The sequence below is a fragment of the Acomys minous genome (genome assembly GCF_964271855.1).
Source record: "Acomys minous genome assembly, chromosome: 12".
Classification (NCBI taxonomy): Eukaryota; Metazoa; Chordata; class Mammalia; order Rodentia; family Muridae; genus Acomys; species Acomys minous.
The window spans coordinates 73,444,529-73,468,038 of record NC_140493.1 but is presented as its reverse complement, the minus strand read 5'-3'; the positions used below and the strand labels follow the sequence as shown (position 1 = coordinate 73,468,038).

The 23,510-nt window shown below is 51.1% G+C and overlaps 1 protein-coding gene across 3 annotated transcripts in view; it reads right to left on the bottom strand.

The window, feature by feature from the left end:
• The window catches only part of PSMD11 (proteasome 26S subunit, non-ATPase 11), a 40,598-nt gene that overhangs the window by 3,982 nt on the left and 13,106 nt on the right, over positions 1 to 23,510 (bottom strand). For all 3 annotated transcript variants that reach the window (XR_014773218.1, XM_084750439.1, XM_084750438.1), the window contains exons 4-9: positions 11,370 to 11,441; positions 10,799 to 10,856; positions 7,970 to 8,164; positions 5,025 to 5,169; positions 3,052 to 3,112; positions 809 to 871 (exon numbers count right to left, since the gene is read on the bottom strand). Coding sequence is in view for 2 of the 3 variants with exons in the window: in XM_084750439.1 (XP_084606565.1) it covers positions 809 to 871; positions 3,052 to 3,112; positions 5,025 to 5,169; positions 7,970 to 8,164; positions 10,799 to 10,856; positions 11,370 to 11,441 (594 nt within the window). In the remaining variant the exon portion in view is untranslated. The remainder of the gene's footprint in view (positions 1 to 808; positions 872 to 3,051; positions 3,113 to 5,024; positions 5,170 to 7,969; positions 8,165 to 10,798; positions 10,857 to 11,369; positions 11,442 to 23,510) is intronic.

Below are 23,510 nucleotides of genomic sequence, written 5' to 3'. Positions count from 1 at the left end.
TTCCTGTCTAGGCCTTTTTTTTTTTTAAAGTGAGGGGAAGGGGTATCACAGCAGCTTTCTATACTCTCTCTGGTTTTTAAGTTGATTACTAAACTCAGACTAAGAGAACATGAGTTCAGAAAAAATATCCAAGCCGCATCCAAAAGCTTAAAAAAGTGTTTCTCCCATTCTGAATCTACCTAGCGAGCAAAAGAAAGCCCACAGCATCTGCCAAAAGTTACCATGCCGAAACATACTGTCAAAGTTGCTCTCTTAGAGCTAGGTGAAGTGGTTCACACTTGTCTTCCCAGCACTTGGGACAATGAGTGCTCTGGGTTCAACATCAGCGTGGGCTACATAGCAAGATCTTGTCTAAAAAAATAAAATAAAACCAGCGCCTGCCTCTGCCTCCCGAGTGCTGGGATTACAGGTGTGCACACCACACCCGGCCTCCAAATGACAACTTTTGAAACAAAAAGTATACACTAATGAATTTAGTACAGCTCAGCATTCCACTCCACTCAGGGTACAGAACTATTTTCTGGCTTTGATATGCTCTGTGTAAAGAACATGTGGGGTCAACAGGTAATATGTCTGTCACTCTAAAATGGTTTTGCTTTTCGTTTGTTTCTGAGACAAAGTTTCTTTGTATCGCCTGGGCTGTCCTGAAACTCCCTCTGTAGACCAGGACGGCTTTGAACTCAGAGAGCTGCCTGCCTCTGCCTCCCGAGTGCTGGAGTAACACCACTGCCCAAATCCAACCATTTTTTAAAGTCCTTCAACAGGCCTCTTCCTGGCCCATTCCCCATCAATTCAATATCATGCTTACCTTTTCAAAATCTGCCAGTGATCTGTTCTTGCTGGCTTGGGCCACACATTTCAATGCTTCTGTCTGAGAATTTAAAAAAAAAAATTTTTTTTTAATTCATAAATGTGTCTATTCTCCATGTTCCCATATACTTAAGGTCTTATAAAACAATAACCTACCCTCACCGTCTCTCTTTTTAAAGGGCTTGGGAAGAAAAGACAGAAATACTGACTATCACTGTATACCAACCAGTATCCCCTTGAAATGTGAAATGACTTAAATAGAAGCTTCCCAAAAGGATAGACCCGGATAAGGATTCTCTAGAGAAAATAATGAGAAAACTGTGATTTTTCTCCTTAGTCCAAGACTCTTTATCTCGACATCCACCCTCACAGCTGATAACCCCTGGGCTTTACCAAGGCTCACTCTGCTAGCTTTGGTTTAAGATAGTGATCAAGTGAAGTCTGCACTGGGGTTCAGACATTACTAGTCCACATAGCACATGTGAACATTAAAACCCTACAGTGAGCCAAAACTGAATGTACAACGCCCAGGACAAACATCTAACTTGGTTATAAAAAGATACCTGCTAAGCTAGCAAGTCTCCACTCAGCACCCATCTCTCCAGATCAGCCTGGCTTCTTTTGAAAGCTGTCAGTGAGGCACAAAGTAACAGAGGGAGCTCCTGTGTGTCAGCCTCACAAATAAGGATGGTAAGTCTATGTGGCAGACTAAATGGCACAAGGCTGACAGGAGCATAGTGTGTCTCCAGCATCTGCCCTACAGACAGAATAAATGTCATAATGAGGACACTCTGGAACCCAAGCCAAAATACGAAAGTTCAAAGTCTACATCCACCATTCTCAGCTGCCCTCCTTTTCCCAGACATGTGGAGATCCCATCCCAACTCTGTAACTCTCTTTGGTATTTGTTTTTGTTGTTGTTGTTGTTGTTTTGGGGGGGTTGTTTTGTTTTGCTTTGCTTTGTTTCAAGGCAGGGTCTTACTGTATAGCCCTGGCTGGCCTAGAACTAACACAGAATCTAATCTGTCTGCCCCCTTAATACTGGGATTAAAGGTGTGTGCCATCAAACCCAGCTTCAACTCCATATGAGCTCTCTACAGTAAAAATTAGTATTCCCAAAATCAAAACTATAATCTGACTTAAAACTTTTGGAAGGAAAAGCAAATTAGGACCACTTACAGAAAAGAGGAAGCCAGCTTTTGCTGACAGTACTCCAGAGATTCAGGGAGCTAGCTAATCTGTTCACTGTTTAGAGACAACTGTACTTGAAATTCAGAATGACTGCTTTTATTTAACTGTGACAGTCAAAGACAAAGAGAGAACAGGACAAAACCCCTGACACATCATCGTTACAACTGTGTACTCTAAAAAGTCAACCACACCTACTCAATTACAAAAAAGCTGACCAACCATCGAAGGCCTCTTTTTAAAGTATACCCAAATTCAGTGTGAAAGGAAAGAGAATAATCTAAGAAAGGGTAGGTATCAAAAGCTAGGTTTTGTTTTTGTTTTGTTTTTCAAGACAGGGTTTTTTTCTCTGTGTTATCTTGGCTGTCCTGGACTTTGTAAACCAGGCTGGCCTTGAACTCACAGAGATCCCCCCCCCCCAAGTGCTGGGATTAAAGGTGTGCGCCACCACACCAAATGCTAGTTCTTCCACCAAGTAATCTCACCTCCCCACAAGCACTTATGAAGCAGATCTGAGCAGGTTTCTAACTCAGGATGTAAGGTTCTTCACAGGCTATATTTATTTTGTTTTTTGTTTTTTCATTTTTTTAAAGATTTATTTATTTATTATGAATACGGTGTTCTGCCTACATGTACACCTGCAGGTCAGAAGAGGGCACCAGATCTCATTACAGATGGTTGTGAGCCACCATATGGTTGCTGGGAATTGAATTCAGAACCTTTGGAAAAACAGCTCTTAACCTCTGAGCCCTCTCTCCAGCCCCTTCACAGGTTATATGTGTAAGCCAGGCTCACAACAGGAAGATTTGGCCAAAGATAAATTATAATCTAACAGCAAATGCTACAATATATTTCTTTAAGTCCCTCAAATTACCTACGTCTTTAACAGTGCCCAACACTGACTTTCTAAGCCAAAAACTTAACAGTAAAGAAAACCCAATGAATGAGCTTAAGGGGGAGGTAGGATGACACCACTGGCCCCTTCAAGCATCAGGAATCTGACAATAAAGCTGGTTGTACTCAGAGTAGAGCTGTAGTCACAATATTCCCTACCTGCCTCCCTGCATACCGAAGTGCAAGCTTTCCGCTCACCAAAGCCTGGACATCTTCTGGGCTACAAGATAAATAAATAGATAAATGAATAAACAAATAAATAAGTATTAAGAGTAAGAATAAAAATGAACATAAATAATAAATAAATAAATACTTAGTCAATTGCTCCAGAACATGACAATTCTAATCATAGGTCTAGATGAACGATTTGCCAGAATTTCATTGTGAAGACACATCTACAGAGAAAAATCAACTAAACCCGAATGTCCCAACACTGCAGAAGTTGAGGTTTTCTTCAGTCTTGTTCAAGGCTAAGACTAGCAATAAAAAGCAAACACCTCCCAAAATTAAAAGGAGCACAGCTGAGCATGCTAACACGTGCCTTTAGGGAGGCAGAGGCAAGTGGATCTCTATGAGTTCAAGGCCAGCCTGGTCTACATAGTGAGATCCTATCAGAAAGAAAAGAAGAGAAGAGAAAAGAAGGAAGGAAAGAAAGGTCCAACTGAACACCCACCCCACTCCAATAATCAACAGACAGCATAAAAAGTTAAGTCAAATCTCTGCATAACAGGTCTTAACATGCAATCCTGGGGCTGGGGAGTGTTTCTGCCTGACATACATAGAGTCCTGGGTTTGTTCCCCGCACTTGTAATTTAGGCCTATAATCCCAAAACTAGGATGGCAAAAATGTGCCCTCAACATCATCCTTGTCTACATAAAAAGTTAAGACCAGGACTGAAGAGATGGGTCAGAGGTTAATAGCGCCTGTTGCTCTTGCAAAGGACCTGAGTTCAACTCCCAGCACCCAAATGGATGCTCACAGATATCTGTAACTCCAGTTCCAAGGAATCTGACGTCTTCTTCTGGCCTCTGGACACTAGGCATGCAAGTGATGCACAGACAGATTCAGAGAAACACATATAAAAGTAAATTTCAAAAATATGTATTTTCAAAAAATTAAGGGCAGCAGAACAGTGGTAGCACACGCCTTTAATGCCAGTACTCTGGAGGCAGAAGCAGGCAGATTTTTTTTTAAAGATTTATTCATTTATTATGTACACAGATCTTGTTATAGATGGTTATGAGCCAACATGTGGTTGCTGGGAATTGAACTCATGACCTTTGGAAGAGCAGTCAGTACTCTTAACCTCTGAGCCATCTCTCCAGCCCGCAGGCAGATCTCTTATGAGTTCGAGGCCAGCCTGGTCTACAGAGTAGTTCCAAGACAACCAAGGCTTCACAGAGAAACTGTGTCTCAAAAAAACAAGAAAAAGGGCTGGAGAGATGGCTCAGAGGTTAAGAGCACTGACTATTCTTCCAGAGCTCCTGAGTTCAATTCCCAGCAACCACATGGTGGCTCACAGCCATCTATAATGAGATCGGGTGCCCTCTTCTGGCCCGCAGGCACACATGCAGGTAGAACACAGTATACATAATAAATAAATAATTCTTAAAAAAAAAAAATAAGTTAAGGCCAGCCTGGACAACATGAGATTCTGTGTCCCCTATATCTAACACAAATAAATAAACAGATAGACAGACAGATAGATGGATAGTAATAAGTAAAAATAAAAATTATAAAAACTTTAAAATCATGACCTAAGTTAGGTGTTTACCTAGCATGCACAAGGCTCTAGGTTCAGACCCTAGCACCACTTAACTATCATGCCTTTTAGAGTCTACTTTTCAAATACTTACTAGGCTCCATGTTCCTCATTCTGAGGAGCAGCCAGTTGGCTAACACTGACCTAACAGCTATTTCCTGAATTTCCAGCTTAAGAAACTTCTAAAATCTGTTTCCCCAAGTCTAAAAGACTATGAAGCACCGCATTCTGTATCAGGCAGCCTCACAGCGCACAGCTAAATAGAGCTGCATCTGTAAGTGGACAGACACCCTCCCTGAGCCATTTCTGCTGCGGTGCGGACCTGGCTGCGAGACTGGAGTCCTACATCTCTAGTTAATGCACACTTACGTGTTGAGCATGATTTTGCATAGCAACATGTATTTCAGAGATGTGATGGCCTTGGGACTATCAATGGAGTCATAGCCTTCAAATGCCTCATAGAAATATGAGTAAGCTGTTTTCCAGTCCTTCTCCTCTGCTGCATGAATAATACCTGGTCAGTGAGATGAAAGAAGAAAGAACCATATAAAATAGTAGAACTATAAAAGAGCTGTAAAAACCCTCAGAAATCCAGCCGAACAGCATCAAGCTACTAATGAGCTCAGGTGTAAACAAAGGAACAGCCTAAGTCACAGCCAGCTCCTAAGAGCTGACATGAGAGCCCCAGGTCTCTGGCCTTAGCACCAACTTTTTAAAACTCCCAAACGAGTTAGAGAACTAATTCAAAAGGATACCTAAAACAAACAGCAGTGTACTCTCTCCCCTGTGCTTCCTACCACCTGCTCCTACTCCACTGGGACCGACGTTTAGCCTCCTTGGCATCACAGCTCTCAGTGAGCTGACCCACACGCACCCAGACCACAGGCATGAGCTCAACTAGTAACATCACCTCTGGGCAGGGGCCACTTCAGTTAGAAGTGCCTGACTAGCACATAAAGGCACTCAAGCCCCAGCAATGAATAAACGACACATGGTGTCAAACCTCTGTAACATAGCACTTGTAGGTGGAAACAGGAAGATCACAAGTTCAATATCATCCTCAACCACAAATCAATGTTTTTAAAGATGTATGCATGTACACGTATGAGTCCTCTATCTACAAGTATAGGGCGTCAGATCTCATTATAGATGGCTGTGAGCCACCATTATAGATGTGGTTGCTGGGAGTTGAACTCAGGACCTCTGGAAGAGCAGTCAGTGCTCTTATCCTCTGAGCCAGCTCTCTAGCCCCTATGAATTGATTTTAAGGCCATTCTAGGTTTCATGAGACTGTACCTCAAAAACAAACCAACAAAATTAAAAAAAAAATCAGTAAAGTAGCTTTTTCTGAATTTTGTTTTTGTTTTTTTGGGGTTTTGTTGTTGTTGTTGTTTGTTTCCTTTGGTTTTTCGAGACAGGGTTTCTCTGTGTAGCCCTGGCTGTCCAAGACTCACTTTGTAGACCAGGCTGGGCTCGAACTCACAGCAATCCACCAGCCTCTAACTCCTGAGTGCTGGGATTAAAGGCGTGTGCCACCACGCCCAGCTTCTTTGTTTAATTTTTCAAGACAGGGTCTCACTAGGTACCTCTGGCTGTATTGGAGTTCCTCTTATGTCAGCCTCAGCCTTCAAATGCTGGGAGTAAAGGTGTGTAGGGCTTTCATACTGAAACAGCTATTCCTGACTGGTAATACTCCCCCAACATGTTATTACCTTCATTTCAAATATACCTCACTTGTGGATGTGAGTCTGCCTATATGCAATCAGTGTACAGTAAATCTCATAAACTGGGCGTGGTGGCGCACGCCTTTAATCCCAGCACTGGTGAGGCAGAGGCAGGCAGATCTCTGTGAGTTCCAGGCCAGCCTAGTCTACAAACCAAGTCCAGGACAGCCAAGGCTGTTACACAGAAAAACCCTGTCATTCATAAATAAATAAATAAATAAATAAGTAAGTAAGTAAGTAAGTAAGTAAGTCTCATATAATCTAATTCCATAAATAGCTGTACAACACAGCTAACCAGTATTCCTTTAGACTAATACCAGGCTGTTCCAGCTGAGCTTAACGTTGGCTGAAATGACTACATCCACTCTATGCTTTCACCTGGAAAGGACATGGAAGTCAGTAGCTTCCAGGTTGAGAAGCACCTCCCCCTATACCTTGTATCTCTTTAAGGACCTCCGCCCCACCCAGCTGTTTACCACAGTGCTTCCCTACACTCTTCATATCAGCAGATGAGGGCAAAACCTGATGGCAGAAAGTCATGGTTTTAGCAGCATGCCGTAACTCACCTTTAGCAGCTGGGACACAACGCACAGAGGCCGTAAACATCCAGTGTGGTATCTTTACCTTATTTAAAGTCTCCTACCTTGAGGGAGGAGTGAAATCCTTCTAATAGTTAATTAAAGAGGCATATAGGAAAATATACACCTCTCAAGGAAAACTCCCTCAGACATAACAAACTAGGGCTAGAGAGACAACGACTGCTGAAGCTGTCAGGCTAAATGATCATCAGAATTCCCCCGTATCTCCCAGCATATCATAGGGCAGAGAAAGTCACTCAAATAAGTCTGGTTGGGTTCAAAAAGAAAAGCAGGCCAGGTACCCCAGCACTCTAAAGCCTGAAAAAGGATAATTACAAGTTCAAAGCCAGCACAGATTATAATGTAGGACATTATCTTTATTTAAAAAATAAAAAATAGGGGCTGGAGAGATGGCTCAGAGGTTGGGAGCACTGACTGCTCATCCAGAGTTCAAGAGTTCAATTCCAGGCACCTACATGGTGGCTCACAGCAATCTATGGTGAGATCTGGTGCCCTCTTCTGACCTGCATGCATATGTGCAGGCAGCACACTGTATAAATAATGGATATATAAATCTTTACAAGAAGAAAAGAACATCTGAAGTTAATATTATCTTCCAATAGCCCTGATATGAGGCCCTTTCAAAAAATCCAATAAGCTTCCAAAACTCTCCAAGAGATTAATAGATTTGATTAGCACACATATGTTAGGCCAGTCTGGAAGAAAAATGCTGCCATTCTTAGTAAGTGACTACGAGGTAAATTAAGTGAGACTCCTAAAGTACAGCTCTGACAGCCAGCTTTCTGGCCAAGCACTAGTAACTGTGTTCTTAATTATTTAGGCAAGTAACAGGAAAAAAGCATAGTCTAAAGCAGCCTTCTAATTGGTTTCCTTTGCGGAAGATTAAGCCAAATCCAACAACTGTTTCCAGCTTCAGCCCACCTGCCTCTGTATTCCTCCCACCCTTAAGGTGTGACTAGAAGTACATTCTCCGCACTGCTGTGCCTGTTACCTGACTGCATGTCCAGGGTGGCCTGCAATTTAGGGGGGCAGTAGATGGCATTTGCTGTGGTTCGAGCAGAGGTTAAGGCAGCTCGGGCTTTCGGCAGATTACTCAGAGCATGGTATGTTTTGCTTTCTAAAAGCTGTACTTCCACCAAAAGGGCTTTATCATCCATCTTTTTCAACTCCCGCAGCAGTTGAGAACCTGAAAAAGGAAAATGCACATACGTCTGTTTGTTAGCCTTCGACCCACTCCCCCCACTCCTTTAAGATAGGAACTTACTATGCAGACCAAAGTGGCCTAAAGGTGTGAGCTGCCACACCCAGCCTCCTCCCCACCACCTCCAAAGAAAGGTTTGTTTGGGGCTGGAGGGTTGGTTCAGGGGTTAAAAACACTGGTTGCTCTGCCAGATGACCTGGTTCAATTTCCAGGACCCATATGGTGGCTCACAATCATCTGTAGCTCCAGCTCCAGGGGATCCAATGTCCTTTTCTGGACTCTTTGGGCACCAGGCACACAAACTCATATACATAATTTTTTTTTTAATGTAAAGAAAGGTTTAGCTGGGAGTGGTGGCGCACGCCTTTAATCCCAGCACTCAGGAGGCAGAGGCAGGCGGATCACTGTGAGTTCGAGGCCAGCCTGGTCTACAAAGCGAGTCCAGGAAAGCCAAGGCTACACAGAGAAACCCTGTCTCAAAAAAACAAAATTAAAAGTAATAAACAAAATAGCCAGGCTGGGGGCTGAAGAGATGGCTCAGATGTTAAGAGCACTGTCTGTTCTTCCAGAGATCCTGAGGTCAGTTCCCAGCAACCACATGGTGGCTCACAACTACCATGATGAGATCTGGTGCCCTCTTCTGGCAGGTGGGCACACATGCAGGCAGAACATTGTATATATAATAAATAAATAAATCTTAAAAAAAAAAAAAAGAAAAAGAAAAGCCAAGATGTGGTGGTGTGCACGTTTAGTCCCAGAACGTAAGGAGGCAGAGGCATGTAGATCTCTGTGAGTTTGAGGCCAGCCTTGTCTACAGAGTGAGTTCCAGGATAGTCAGGGCTACAGAGAGAAACCTGGTCTTAAAAAAAAAAAAAAAAAAAAAAAAAACCAGAAGGAAGATAAATCAACAAAATAATGTGTCCCTAACTTTTTTGAAATGTTAGTAGGAGCCATGTATAATGATGCTTAATGACAAATTACGTGTCCTCCTGAAGTTTAGGGACAGTTTCTAAAATTAAACACAGGCAGGCCGGTCGTGGTGGTGCACGCCTTTAATTCCAGCACTCAGGAGGCAGAGGCAGGTGGATCGCTGTGAGTTCGAGGCCAGCCTGGTCCACAAAGCGAGTCCAGAACAGCCAAGGCTAACACATAGAGACCCTGTCTGGAAAAACAAAAAAAAACAAACAAACAACACACAGGCCTAATGAGCCATATCAAGATTTTGTTTCCCATCTTTTGTTTGTTTGTTTTTTGGTTTTTCGAGACATGGCTTCTCTGCGTAGCCTTGGCTGTACTAGACTCACTGTGTAGACAGGTGGAGGTAAGTATGACTAACATACATTATGTATCTCTACGAAAATGTTATAACGAAACTCCATATATATATAAAATCAATATATGCTAATAAAAACATTACAAAGAAACACTCAGCTTCCAAAAATATTAGCACATATACAAAGAAATAAAAATAAATATTAAAAATATAGTCACCTATAAAATATTTGTAACTTAAAAAATTAAATCTGAAATTTAATAAGATTATTACATGTATATAAAATAAACTAAAAAATTTTCAGCTATTATTTCAATGAAATGGGTTTTACTACTCTACATTTAAAGCTTAAAACTGATGTCTGGGGGCTGGAGAGATGGCTCAGAAGTTAAGAGCACCATCTGCTCTTCCAGAGATCCTGAGTTCAATTCCCAGCAACCACATGGTGGCTCTAACAATCTATAATGAGATCTGGTGCCCTCTTCAGAAGACTATAATAAATAAATAAATCTAAAGCACACACACAAAACAAAACCTGATATCTGTTTTGTAAAATTGAGACCAAGCCCACTATCTTCCCACAGCTCTGCCCCAGTGCTGCTGGGTAAACACTAGCACTGGCTCACACTTCCACTTCGAGTTTTTACAACTCTGAAACAGAATTTTACCATGATACATTTTATAAATGTAAACTACCTGAAATGCTTTTTTCTTTTTGGTTTTTTGAGACAGGATTTCTCTTGTAGTCCTGATGTCCTGCACTTACTTTGTAGATCAGTCTGGCCTCAAACTCAGAGATCCTCCTGCCTCTGTCTCCTCAGTACTAGTATTAAAGGCGTGCACCACCACACCCAGCATATACACAAGTAAAATATGATTATTAACAATCAATAAGAATAACCAAGTTTGGGGCTGGAGAGATGGCTCAGCAGTTAAGAGCACTAGCTGCTCTTCCAGAGGACCTGGGTTCAATCTCCCAGCACCCACATAGCAGTTTGCAACTATCTGTAACTCCAGTTCCAGGGAATCCGACACCCTCACACAAGCACACATACAGGCAAAACACCAATGCACATAAGATTAAAAATAAATAAATCACTTTTAAAAAATGACCAAGTTTGAGCTAGGCAGAGTGGGGCAGGAAGAAAAGGCAGGTGTATCTCTGCCAGTCCGAGGCCAGCCTGACCTACAAAGTGAATCCAGGACATCTAAGGCTCTCCTTCCACAGAAAAACCTTGTCTCAAAAAACCAAGTCAAACTAAACAAAACAACCCAAGTAACCAAGTCTGGAATACACTCACTAGCTAACTTAGATGTCTAATTTTTATTTCTATCAGTTTACTTACCCAAATGCAATGCTTCCTGGTACCTCTTGGTATCAAAATACAAAGACACCAGCCTTGCCTAGGAAAGAGAAAAGGCATTGATTAAAGAAAACAAGGGGAAAAGTCACAGAAAGAAACCCAAGATTGACAGTCACAGAACAATTACTATTGTGTACGTGTTCCGATGATAACATCAAGTTCAATAAAACAACTAAACTAAGCTCCATTGCTATTTCTTCCTTTGGCCAAATGACTGTTAACGATACCATGTAGCTGCTTATTGTCTATACTCAAACAGTAAAAGTGCCTCAAAACCTCAAGAAATCAAAATAAGTTTTAAAAAAGCCACCAGGCAAAGTAGCTCACATCAACAAACCCAGAATTTAAGAGATGGAAACAAGGTCTGAAGCCATCCTGAGCTGTAGAGTAAGATGGTGTTGCTTTAAAAACAAAACAAAACAAACTTCTACCAGGGACATTCCCATAGCTGGAAGCACTGTCAATAATCTTCAGGTGACAGGGTGACGCTCTGCCGAGCTCACAGCTTATATAATGCTACAGATCAGAAGCCAATGCTAAGGTGGGCACCTACCTCCAATGCTTGGCGTAAGAAAGTTCTTTTCTCTGATTTGGCCCATTCGATGCATTCTAAACATAGCTCGACCTGTAAGAGACACATACATGTAACATGACGTCCCTCATCTTCTTCCAACTAACCACACACTGGAAGCAGAAAAGCTCTAACTCCCTCCTTTTCAGATTCCCCATGTTGCTCTATTGAGCATCTGTAGTATACTGGCCCACAGTATCTTAATAGGTAAGGTTATACTGTAATCAAGAATCAATTTGGCTTTAAAAAATTATATTCTCCCAGGAATGGTGGCGCACACCTTAAATCCCAGCACTTGGGAGGCAGACACAGGTGGGTCTTTGTAAGCTCAAAGCCAGCCTGGTCTACACAGCAAGTCCAGGCCAGCCAAGGCTACATAGAGAAATCTTGTCTCGAAAAACCAAAGGAAAAAAAAAATTATAAACTTCCTCCCAGCACTCGGGAGGAAGAGGCAAGCAGATCGATGTGAGTTCAAGGCCAGCCTGGTCTACAAAGTGAGTCCAGGACAGCCAGGGCTACACAGAAACCCTGTCTTTAAAAACAAAAACAAAAACAAAACAAACAAACAAACAAAAAAACCCAAACCTCTTGCCCAGCATGGTGGTGCACATCTTTAGTTCCAGCATTTGGGAAAAAGAAGCAGGCAAATCCCTATAAGTTCCAAGCCAGCCAGCCTATAGTCTACATAGTGAGCTCTAAGATCACCAGGGATATGTAGAGACCCCGTCTCAAAAAACAAAAACAAAAACAAAAAACAAAAAAACAAAACAAAAAAAAAAAAACGAAAAGGGCTGGAGAGATGCAAGAGATGGCTCAGCAGTTAAGAGCACCTGCTGCTCTTCCAGAAACTGCAGTTCAGTTCCCAGTACCCGCATGGTGGCTCACAACTGTCTCTAACTCCAGATCCTGGGGATATATATGCGACCCTCACACAAGCATGCAGGCAGAACATCAATTCTCATAAAAATAAGGAACTTTAAGAAAAAGCGTTCTTAGGAAAAGTTTCCTCTTCTACCTTCCTAGTAAATATTCAAAATTCCTCAGTATACGTATATTTTTATGACACTGAAGGGCTTTTGGGGGGGGATATTTTGAGAGGGTTTCTCTGTGTAGCCTTAGCTGTCCCCGATTCACTCTGTAGACCAGGCTGGCCTCAAACTCAAAGATCTGCCTGCCTCTGCCTCCCAAGTGCTGAGATTAAAGATGTGTACTGCCATGACCAGTTCACTGAAAGTTTTTTGGTTTTTTGTTTGTTTGCTTGGGGTTTTTTTGTTTTGTTTTTTGTTTTGGTTTGGTTTGGTTTTTGGTTTTTTTGAGACATAGTTTCTCTGTGTAGCTCTGGCTGTCCTGGACTCACTTTGTAGACCAGGCTGGCCTCGAACTCACAGCAATCCGCCTGCCTCTGCCTCCCGAGTGCTGGAATTAAAGGCGTGCGCCACCACGCTCGGCTTCATTTTTTCAAACACATTTAAAAGCACAACTCTCTCCCTAAATAGTTGAAAATAGTAAAGGTGACTATGAGACTATGCTAGTAAAAAGAGATGAAGTTCCAAGCACAAAAAAAGTCTTATTCTACCCAAGCGTGGTGGTGCACACCTTTAATCCTAGCACTTGGGAGGTAGAGGCAGGTGGATCACTTCACTTTGAGTTTGAGGCCAGCCTGATCTACAAAGCGAGTAGAGAGAAACCCTGTCTCCAAAAAGGGAAAAAAAAAAATTATACAGGAAAACACACAGTAAACTTAGTTTATATTGAAGGGGAAGAGAGCAGAATTGGCCTAACATATTTAAAAAGCTCTGAACTCCCAGTTCTGTCTGCTACCCAAACAGTAATAAGACGTACAAAATAACAAAATATAGCATTCTATGTGAACAAAATATAGCATTCTATGTGAACAAAATATAGCATTCTATGTGAACAAAATATAGCATTCTATGTGAGATAGCGCCGCACCCCTTCCGATACCCACAACATTCTAGCTCTGACATAGTGTACAAGCAATACTACACATTTTCTATCACTTCTAGTAGTAAACCTTTGCATTAAGATTGCTTATCACGGCCAGGTGGTGGCGGCGCACGCCTTTAGTCCCAGCACTCGGGAGGCAGAGGCAGGCGGATCACTCTGAGTCCAAGGCCAGCCTGGTCTACAAAGCAAGTCCAGGACAGCCAAGGCTACACAGAGAAATCCTGTCTCGAAAAAACAAAAACAAACAAATAAACAAAAAAGTTTGCTTATCAGGGGTGCAGGAGAGATGGCTTAGAGGTTAAGAGCACTACTTGCACTCCTTGCTCTCCCAGAGGGCCTGAGTCCAAGTCCCAGCAACCACACAGTGGCTCACAACCATCTATAATATGATCTGATGCCCTCTTCTGGCATGTAGGTGTACATGCAGACAGAGCACTCATACATAAAATAAATAATAAAATAAAAAGATTCCTTATCAGAAAGTAGACGCCTGGCGTGGTGGCACACGCCTTTAATCCCAGCACTTGGGAGGAAGAGGCATGTGGATTGCTGTGAGTTCCAGGCCAGCATGGTCTACAAGGTGAGTCCAAGGCAGCTAAGGTGACACAGAGAAACCCTATCTCGAAAAACAAACAAACAAACAAAAATTTTTTTTAAAAAAGGAAAGGAAATAGGCAATGAAATACGCAACTGAACTTTCTGGAGCACTACTTATGCTACAGGATCAAACTCAGGTCACCAGGCTTGGCAGCAAGCCCCTCTACCCAATGAGCCATCTCGTCAGCTCCTCCTCCTTATATTATTGATAAAAAGCTCTTTAGCACAAGTCTAGCTCTCTTAACAATATTCTTAAACTTTCTCTTTTCCTAAGGCCTCAGTACCACAACATGAATCGTCTATGCCTTCTTTCTCTACGTTTTCACATTACTCAGAGAATCTTAAAGAACCAAGAATAAACATTATCAACCTCCCCACAACAAAAACTTTTGAGTCACTTAGACAAGTTAAAGTGAGATATGGTCATCTATCCTTTAAATAACCTCTCTAGTGCTAAAGAGATGGCTTATCAGTTCAGAGCGCTGAGGGCCCAGGTTCATCATTCAGAACCCTCAGGGGGCTCACAACTCTCTAGCTCCAGTCCCCAGGGATGTAACAATCTCTTCGGACCTCTGAGGACACTGTACACACACACACACACACACACACACACACACACACACACACACACACACACACACACACAAATCCATACATATAACACCAATAAATAAAGAGTTTATAAACAAAAACAAACAAACAAAACCAGCCAGGAATGGTGGTGCCGCACCTCTAGTCCCAGCCCTTGGGAGGCAGAGGCAGGTAGATCTTTGCGTTCTTCAAGGCCAGCCTGGTCTACAGAGCGAGTGGCAGGACACCCAACAATACACAGAGAAACCCTGTCTCAAAAAAACAAAGTAACAAAACAAAACAAAATAAAACAAAACCAAAAACTCAGATCTCAATTCAAGGAAGTATTTTCTGAGCACCTGAGGCCTTGTTGTATACTTCTTCAAGTACTAATTATGTAATTCCTTTAAGGCAAACTACTCTAGAGACTAGAAAGTCAGCTCAGCTGTTAACAGCACCAGCAGCTCACAAAAGACCTGGGTTTGGTTCTCAGGAACCACAATGGCTATAATTCCAGTCCCAGGAGATGCAACATTCTCAGTTGACTTTTTCAGGGACTGGACACACATGGCATACATAGATACATGCAAACAAGACACTTATGCACATAAAAGAAATCTTTTTAAAAACTTGTAAGCAGCCATAGAATGTGAAGTATACTGGAAATGAGTGAGGGAAGTCCTGAGCTGCCACAAGGTATAGAGTAATTCCCCTGACTGAGACTATATTAAAAATGATAGGGCAGCAATTGCATTATAATCTGAATTAATAATTTTTAATGGAAAAAATATAAGGCAAATGCATAATTGCCATATAAGGTAAAAATAATCAGAAATACAGCATGCACAAAATATAATGTGGGCCACTGAAAAAGTTATAAGAAAGTAAATTTGAGATGGGATTACAGAAGGAAAAGTGCACAGCAGGTAGAGCAGATGAATCCTCTCAGCAAAACAAGCACTAAACAATATTCAGGAGGAGGAGGATCAAGGTGCTGTAGTATACTGTATTGTAGGAAACCATGAATTACCTAGAGCTGACAGTGGAGAGGAGAGCCACTGAAGGCTCAAGCAGAGACAGAAGAGATATAAAAATTTCAGAATGCTACTTGGGCAGCCAGACATGGTGGCACATGCCTTTAATCCCAGCACTCGGGAGGCAGAGGGCAGGAGGATCTCTGGGAGTTCGAGGCCAGCCTGGTCTACAAAGCAAGTCCAGGACAGCCAAGGCTACACAGAGAAACCCTGTCTCAAAAAACAAAAACAAAAAACAAAAGAAAACTAATATAAAACCAGGCAGTAGTGACCCACATCTTTAATCCTAGCACTCAGGAAGCAGAGGCAGACAGACCTCCAAGTTCCAAGACAGCCAGGGCCACACAAAGAAACCACGTCTTGGGGGGAAAAAAGAAAACTAATCAAAAGGTATGGTAGCCAGATATAATCCAGCAAGCTGTCCTCTGACCCCCATATATGCATCACAGAACATGGGTGCACACACACTCATCCACACACAGTGGGATTTTAATAGCAAATAAGGTATAACCCACAAAACTAACAAATAAATTTCAATAACTGGATTAAGAGTATTTTTTGATAAAAGTTAAATTGCTAATTGTCACAGATGTCTTTACCAAACAATGAACTTACACATCTATGAAAAGGACAAACTGCAGCCAAGCATGGTGTCCATGCCTGTAATCCCAGCACTTAGAAGGCTACAACAAGAGGATTTCAAGTTCCAGTCCAGCCTGGACTATGAGACCCTGACTCATAAGGACAAACGAGCCAGGCATGGGGGTACACATATACTCCTAGCACTTGGACAGCAGATGCAGGAGGATCTCTATGGGCTTGAGGCCAGGCAGGTGTATACAGCAAAGCCCAGGCCAGCCAGGACTACACAGCGAGACATCTCTAAAAGAGGGCAAATTAATAACTTAGCTAATTAATTCATTTTCTACAACATGCCCGAGCACTTTCCTTTACTCTAGTTGATGAAAATGATCATGTGCAATGTACAGATACAGTAAAGAGTGCCTACTCAGACATGGGGCTATATATGGCAAAGGCCAGCAGTACATCCCACTGATCAAGTGATGAGCTGATGACACTTCCACAAAGGACTAAGCATAAAAGCTATGGTGGAGTACTCCTTTAATCGAGGCAGAGGCAGAGGCGCAGAGGCACAGAGGGCAGAGGGGCAGAGGGGCAGGGGGCAGAGGGGCAGAGGGGCAGGGGGCAGAGGGGCAGGGGGCAGAGGGGCAGAGGGGCAGGGGGCAGAGGGGCAGAGGGGCAGGGGGGCAGAGGGGCAGAGGGGCAGAGGGGCAGGGGGGCAGAGGAGCAGGGGGGCAGAGATGCAGAGGCGTAGAGGGGCAGAGGGGCAGAGGGGCAGAGGGGCAGAGGGGCAGGGGGCAGAGGGGCAGAGGGGCAGAGGGGCAGAGGGGCAGGGGGCAGAGGGGCAGAGGGGCAGAGGGGCAGGGGGCAGAGGGGCAGAGGGGCAGAGGGGCAGGGGGCAGAGGGGCAGAGCGGCAGAGGGGCAGAGGGGCAGAGGGGCAGGGGGCAGAGGAGCAGGGGGCAGAGGGGCAGGGGGCAGAGGGGCAGAGGGGCAGGGGGCAGAGGGGCAGGGGGCAGAGGGACAGAGGGGCAGAGGGGCAGAGGGACAGAGGGGCAGAGGGGCAGAGGGACAGAGGCGCAGAGGGGCAGGGGGCAGAGGGACAGAGGCGCAGAGGGGCAGAGGGGCAGAGGGGCAGAGGGGCAGAGGGGCAGAGGAGCAGAGGAGCAGAGGGGCAGAGGGGCAGAGGAGCAGAGGGACAGAGGGGCAGGGGGCAGAGGGACAGAGGTGCAGAGGGGCAGAGGGGCAGAGGGACAGAGGCGCAGAGGGGCAGGGGGCAGAGGGACAGAGGCGCAGAGGGGCAGAGGCGCAGAGGGGCAGAGGGGCAGAGGGGCAGAGGAGCAGAGGGGCAGAGGAGCAGGGGGCAGAGGGGCAGAGGGACAGAGGCGCAGAGGGGCAGGGGGGCAGAGGAGCAGGGGGGCAGAGATGCAAAGGCGCAGAGGGGCAGGGGGCAGAGGGGCAGAGGGGCAGAGGGGCAGAGGAGCAGAGGGGCAGAGGAGCAGGGGGCAGAGGGGCAGAGGGACAGAGGCGCAGAGGGGCAGGGGGGCAGAGGAGCAGGGGGGCAGAGATGCAGAGGCGCAGAGGGGCAGGGGGCAGAGGGACAGAGGCGCAGAGGGGCAGGGGGCAGAGGGACAGAGGCGCAGAGGGGCAGAGGCGCAGAGGGGCAGAGGGGCAGAGGGGCAGAGGAGCAGAGGGGCAGAGGAGCAGGGGGCAGAGGGGCAGAGGGACAGAGGTGCAGAGGGGCAGAGGGGCAGAGGGACAGAGGCGCAGAGGGGCAGGGGGCAGAGGGGCAGGGGGCAGAGGGACAGAGGGGCAGAGGGGCAGAGGGACAGAGGGGCAGAGGGGCAGAGGGGCAGAGGGACAGAGGCGCAGAGGGGCAGGGGGCAGAGGGGCAGGGGGCAGAGGGACAGAGGGGCAGAGGGGCAGAGGGACAGAGGCGCAGAGGGGCAGGGGGGCAGAGATGCAGAGGGGCAGAGGGGCAGAGGGACAGAGGCGCAGAGGGGCAGGGGGCAGAGGGACAGAGGGGCAGAGGCGCAGAGGGGCAGAGGGGCAGGGGGCAGAGGGACAGAGGTGCAGAGGGGCAGAGGGGCAGAGGGACAGAGGCGCAGAGGGGCAGGGGGCAGAGGGACAGAGGCGCAGAGGGGCAGAGGCGCAGAGGGGCAGAGGGGCAGAGGGGCAGAGGGGCAGAGGAGCAGAGGGGCAGAGGAGCAGGGGGCAGAGGGGCAGAGGGACAGAGGCGCAGAGGGGCAGGGGGGCAGAGGAGCAGGGGGGCAGAGATGCAGAGGCGCAGAGGGGCAGAGGGGCAGAGGGACAGAGGTGCAGAGGGGCAGAGGGGCAGAGGGACAGAGGCGCAGAGGGGCAGGGGGCAGAGGGGCAGGGGGCAGAGGGACAGAGGGGCAGAGGGGCAGAGGGACAGAGGTGCAGAGGGACAGAGGCGCAGAGGGACAGAGGCGCAGAGGGGCAGGGGGCAGAGGGGCAGGGGGCAGAGGGACAGAGGGGCAGAGGGGCAGAGGGACAGAGGCGCAGAGGGGCAGAGGGGCAGAGGGACAGAGGCGCAGAGGGGCAGGGGGCAGAGGGGCAGAGGGACAGAGGCGCAGAGGGGCAGGGGGGCAGAGGGGCAGGGGGCAGAGATGCAGAGGCGCAGAGGGGCAGAGGGGCAGAGGGGCAGAGGTGCAGAGGGGCAGAGGGGCAGAGGGACAGAGGCGCAGAGGGGCAGGGGGCAGAGGGGCAGGGGGCAGAGGGACAGAGGGGCAGAGGGGCAGAGGGACAGAGGTGCAGAGGGGCAGAGGGGCAGAGGGACAGAGGCGCAGAGGGGCAGGGGGCAGAGGGGCAGGGGGCAGAGGGGCAGAGGGGCAGGGGGCAGAGGGCAGAGGGACAGAGGCGCAGAGGGGCAGAGGGGCAGAGGGGCAGAGGGGCAGAGGGGCAGAGGGGCAGAGGGGCAGAGGAGCAGAGGGGCAGAGGGGCAGAGGGACAGAGGCGCAGAGGGGCAGAGGGGCAGAGGGGCAGGGGGCAGAGGGACAGAGGGGCAGAGGGGCAGAGGGGCAGAGGGACAGAGGTGCAGAGGGGCAGAGGGGCAGAGGGACAGAGGCGCAGAGGGGCAGGGGGCAGAGGGGCAGGGGGCAGAGGGGCAGAGGGGCAGGGGGCAGAGGGGCAGAGGGGCAGAGGGGCAGAGGGGCAGAGGGGCAGAGGGGCAGAGGGGCAGAGGGACAGAGGCGCAGAGGGGCAGAGGGACAGAGGGGCAGAGGGGCAGAGGGGCAGAGGGGCAGAGGGACAGAGGGGCAGAGGCGCAGAGGGGCAGAGGGGCAGAGGGGCAGAGGAGCAGAGGGGCAGAGGAGCAGGGGGCAGAGGGGCAGAGGGACAGAGGCGCAGAGGGGCAGGGGGGCAGAGGAGCAGGGGGGCAGAGATGCAAAGGCGCAGAGGGGCAGGGGGCAGAGGGGCAGAGGGGCAGAGGGGCAGAGGAGCAGAGGGGCAGAGGAGCAGGGGGCAGAGGGGCAGAGGGACAGAGGCGCAGAGGGGCAGGGGGGCAGAGGAGCAGGGGGGCAGAGATGCAGAGGCGCAGAGGGGCAGGGGGCAGAGGGACAGAGGCGCAGAGGGGCAGGGGGCAGAGGGACAGAGGCGCAGAGGGGCAGAGGCGCAGAGGGGCAGAGGGGCAGAGGGGCAGAGGAGCAGAGGGGCAGAGGAGCAGGGGGCAGAGGGGCAGAGGGACAGAGGTGCAGAGGGGCAGAGGGGCAGAGGGACAGAGGCGCAGAGGGGCAGGGGGCAGAGGGGCAGGGGGCAGAGGGACAGAGGGGCAGAGGGGCAGAGGGACAGAGGGGCAGAGGGGCAGAGGGGCAGAGGGACAGAGGCGCAGAGGGGCAGGGGGCAGAAGGGCAGGGGGCAGAGGGACAGAGGGGCAGAGGGGCAGAGGGACAGAGGCGCAGAGGGGCAGGGGGGCAGAGATGCAGAGGGGCAGAGGGGCAGAGGGACAGAGGCGCAGAGGGGCAGGGGGCAGAGGGACAGAGGGGCAGAGGCGCAGAGGGGCAGAGGGGCAGGGGGCAGAGGGACAGAGGTGCAGAGGGGCAGAGGGGCAGAGGGACAGAGGCGCAGAGGGGCAGGGGGCAGAGGGACAGAGGCGCAGAGGGGCAGAGGCGCAGAGGGGCAGAGGGGCAGAGGGGCAGAGGGGCAGAGGAGCAGAGGGGCAGAGGAGCAGGGGGCAGAGGGGCAGAGGGACAGAGGCGCAGAGGGGCAGGGGGGCAGAGGAGCAGGGGGGCAGAGATGCAGAGGCGCAGAGGGGCAGAGGGGCAGAGGGACAGAGGTGCAGAGGGGCAGAGGGGCAGAGGGACAGAGGCGCAGAGGGGCAGGGGGCAGAGGGGCAGGGGGCAGAGGGACAGAGGGGCAGAGGGGCAGAGGGACAGAGGTGCAGAGGGGCAGAGGGGCAGAGGGACAGAGGCGCAGAGGGGCAGGGGGCAGAGGGGCAGGGGGCAGAGGGACAGAGGGGCAGAGGGGCAGAGGGACAGAGGCGCAGAGGGGCAGAGGGGCAGAGGGACAGAGGCGCAGAGGGGCAGGGGGCAGAGGGGCAGAGGGACAGAGGCGCAGAGGGGCAGGGGGGCAGAGGGGCAGGGGGCAGAGATGCAGAGGCGCAGAGGGGCAGAGGGGCAGAGGGGCAGAGGTGCAGAGGGGCAGAGGGGCAGAGGGACAGAGGCGCAGAGGGGCAGGGGGCAGAGGGGCAGGGGGCAGAGGGACAGAGGGGCAGAGGGGCAGAGGGACAGAGGTGCAGAGGGGCAGAGGGGCAGAGGGACAGAGGCGCAGAGGGGCAGGGGGCAGAGGGGCAGGGGGCAGAGGGGCAGAGGGGCAGGGGGCAGAGGGCAGAGGGACAGAGGCGCAGAGGGGCAGAGGGGCAGAGGGGCAGAGGGGCAGAGGGGCAGAGGGGCAGAGGAGCAGAGGGGCAGAGGGGCAGAGGGACAGAGGCGCAGAGGGGCAGAGGGGCAGAGGGGCAGGGGGCAGAGGGAAAGAGGGGCAGAGGGGCAGAGGGGCAGAGGGACAGAGGTGCAGAGGGGCAGAGGGGCAGAGGGACAGAGGCGCAGAGGGGCAGGGGGCAGAGGGGCAGGGGGCAGAGGGGCAGAGGGGCAGGGGGCAGAGGGGCAGAGGGGCAGAGGGGCAGAGGGGCAGAGGGGCAGAGGGGCAGAGGGGCAGAGGGGCAGAGGGGCAGAGGGGCAGAGGGACAGAGGCGCAGAGGGGCAGAGGGACAGAGGGGCAGAGGGGCAGAGGGGCAGAGGGGCAGAGGGACAGAGGGGCAGAGGGACAGAGGCGCAGAGGGGCAGAGGGGCAGAGGGACAGAGGGGCAGAGGGGCAGGGGGCAGAGGGGCAGAGGGACAGAGGCGCAGAGGGGCAGGGGGCAGAGGGGCAGGGGGCAGAGGGGCAGAGGGGCAGGGGGCAAAGGGGCAGAGGGGCAGAGGGGCAGAGGCGCAGAGGGGCAGAGGGGCAGAGGGGCAGAGGGGCAGAGGGGCAGAGGGGCAGAGGGGCAGAGGGGCAGAGGGACAGAGGCGCAGAGGGGCAGGGGGCAGAGGGGCAGGGGGCAGAGGAACAGAGGGGCAGAGGGACAGAGGGGCAGAGGGGCAGGGGGCAGAGGGGCAGAGGGGCAGAGGGGCAGAGGGGCAGAGGGGCAGAGGGACAGAGGCGCAGAGGGGCAGGGGGCAGAGGGGCAGAGGGACAGAGGTGCAGAGGGGCAGAGGGGCAGAGGGACAGAGGCGCAGAGGGGCAGGGGGCAGAGGGGCAGGGGGCAGAGGGGCAGAGGGGCAGGGGGCAGAGGGGCAGAGGGACAGAGGCGCAGAGGGGCAGAGGGGCAGAGGGGCAGAGGGGCAGAGGGGCAGAGGGGCAGAGGAGCAGAGGGGCAGAGGGGCAGAGGGACAGAGGCGCAGAGGGGCAGGGGGCAGAGGGGCAGGGGGCAGAGGAACAGAGGGGCAGAGGGACAGAGGGGCAGAGGGGCAGGGGGCAGAGGGGCAGAGCGGCAGAGGGGCAGAGGGGCAGAGGGGCAGGGGGCAGAGGAGCAGGGGGCAGAGGGGCAGGGGGCAGAGGGGCAGAGGGACAGAGGCGCAGAGGGGCAGGGGGCAGAGGGGCAGGGGGCAGAGGAACAGAGGGGCAGAGGGACAGAGGTGCAGAGGGGCAGAGGGGCAGAGGCGCAGAGGGGCAGAGGGGCAGAGGGGCAGAGGGGCAGAGGGGCAGAGGGGCAGAGGGACAGAGGCGCAGAGGGGCAGAGGGACAGAGGCGCAGAGGGGCAGAGGGGCAGAGGGGCAGAGGGGCAGAGGAGCAGAGGGGCAGAGGGGCAGAGGGACAGAGGCGCAGAGGGGCAGGGGGCAGAGGGGCAGGGGGGCAGAGGGACAGAGGCGCAGAGGGGCAGGGGGCAGAGGGGCAGGGGGCAGAGGGACAGAGGTGCAGAGGGGCAGAGGGGCAGAGGGACAGAGGCGCAGAGGGGCAGGGGGCAGAGGGACAGAGGGGCAGGGGGCAGAGGGACAGAGGCGCAGAGGGGCAGGGGGCAGAGGGACAGAGGCGCAGAGGGGCAGGGGGCAGAGGGACAGAGGCGCAGAGGGGCAGGGGGGCAGAGGGGCAGAGGGGCAGAGGAGCAGGGGGCAGAGGCGCAGAGGGGCAGAGGGGCAGAGGTGCAGAGGGGCAGGGGGCAGAGACGCAGAGGCGTAGAGGGGCAGAGGCGCAGAGGGGCAGGGGGCAGAGGCGCAGAGGGGCAGAGGCGCAGAGGGGCAGAGGGGCAGAGGCGCAGAGGGGCAGAGGGGCAGAGGCGCAGAGGCGCAGAGGGGCAGAGGCGCAGAGGGGCAGAGGGGCAGAGGCGCAGAGGGGCAGAGGGGCAGAGGCGCAGAGGGGCAGAGGGGCAGAGGCGCAGAGGCGCAGAGGGGCAGAGGCGCAGAGGGGCAGAGGGGCAGAGGCGCAGAGGGGCAGAGGCGCAGAGGCGCAGAGGGGCAGAGGCGCAGAGGGGCAGAGGGGCAGAGGCGCAGAGGGGCAGGGGGCAAAGGGGCAGAGGGACAGAGGCGCAGAGGGGCAGGGGGCAGAGGGGCAGAGGAGCAGGGGGCAGAGGAGCAGGGGGCAGAGGCGCAGAGGGGCAGGGGGCAAAGGGGCAGAGGGACAGAGGCGCAGAGGGGCAGGGGGCAGAGGGGCAGGGGGGCAAAGGGGCAGAGGGACAGAGGTGCAGAGGGGCAGAGAGGCAGGGGGGCAGGGGGGGCAGGGGGGCAGGGGGGCAGGGGGGCAGAGGCAGATCTCTCTGAATCCCAGGTCAATGTCGTGGTCTGCACAGTGAGTTCCAGCCCAGACAAGACTAAATAGTAAGACTGTCTCAAAAAAACTGAAAAAGAAGAACAGATGCAGTTTTTCTACCCAGTCAGCTCTGAT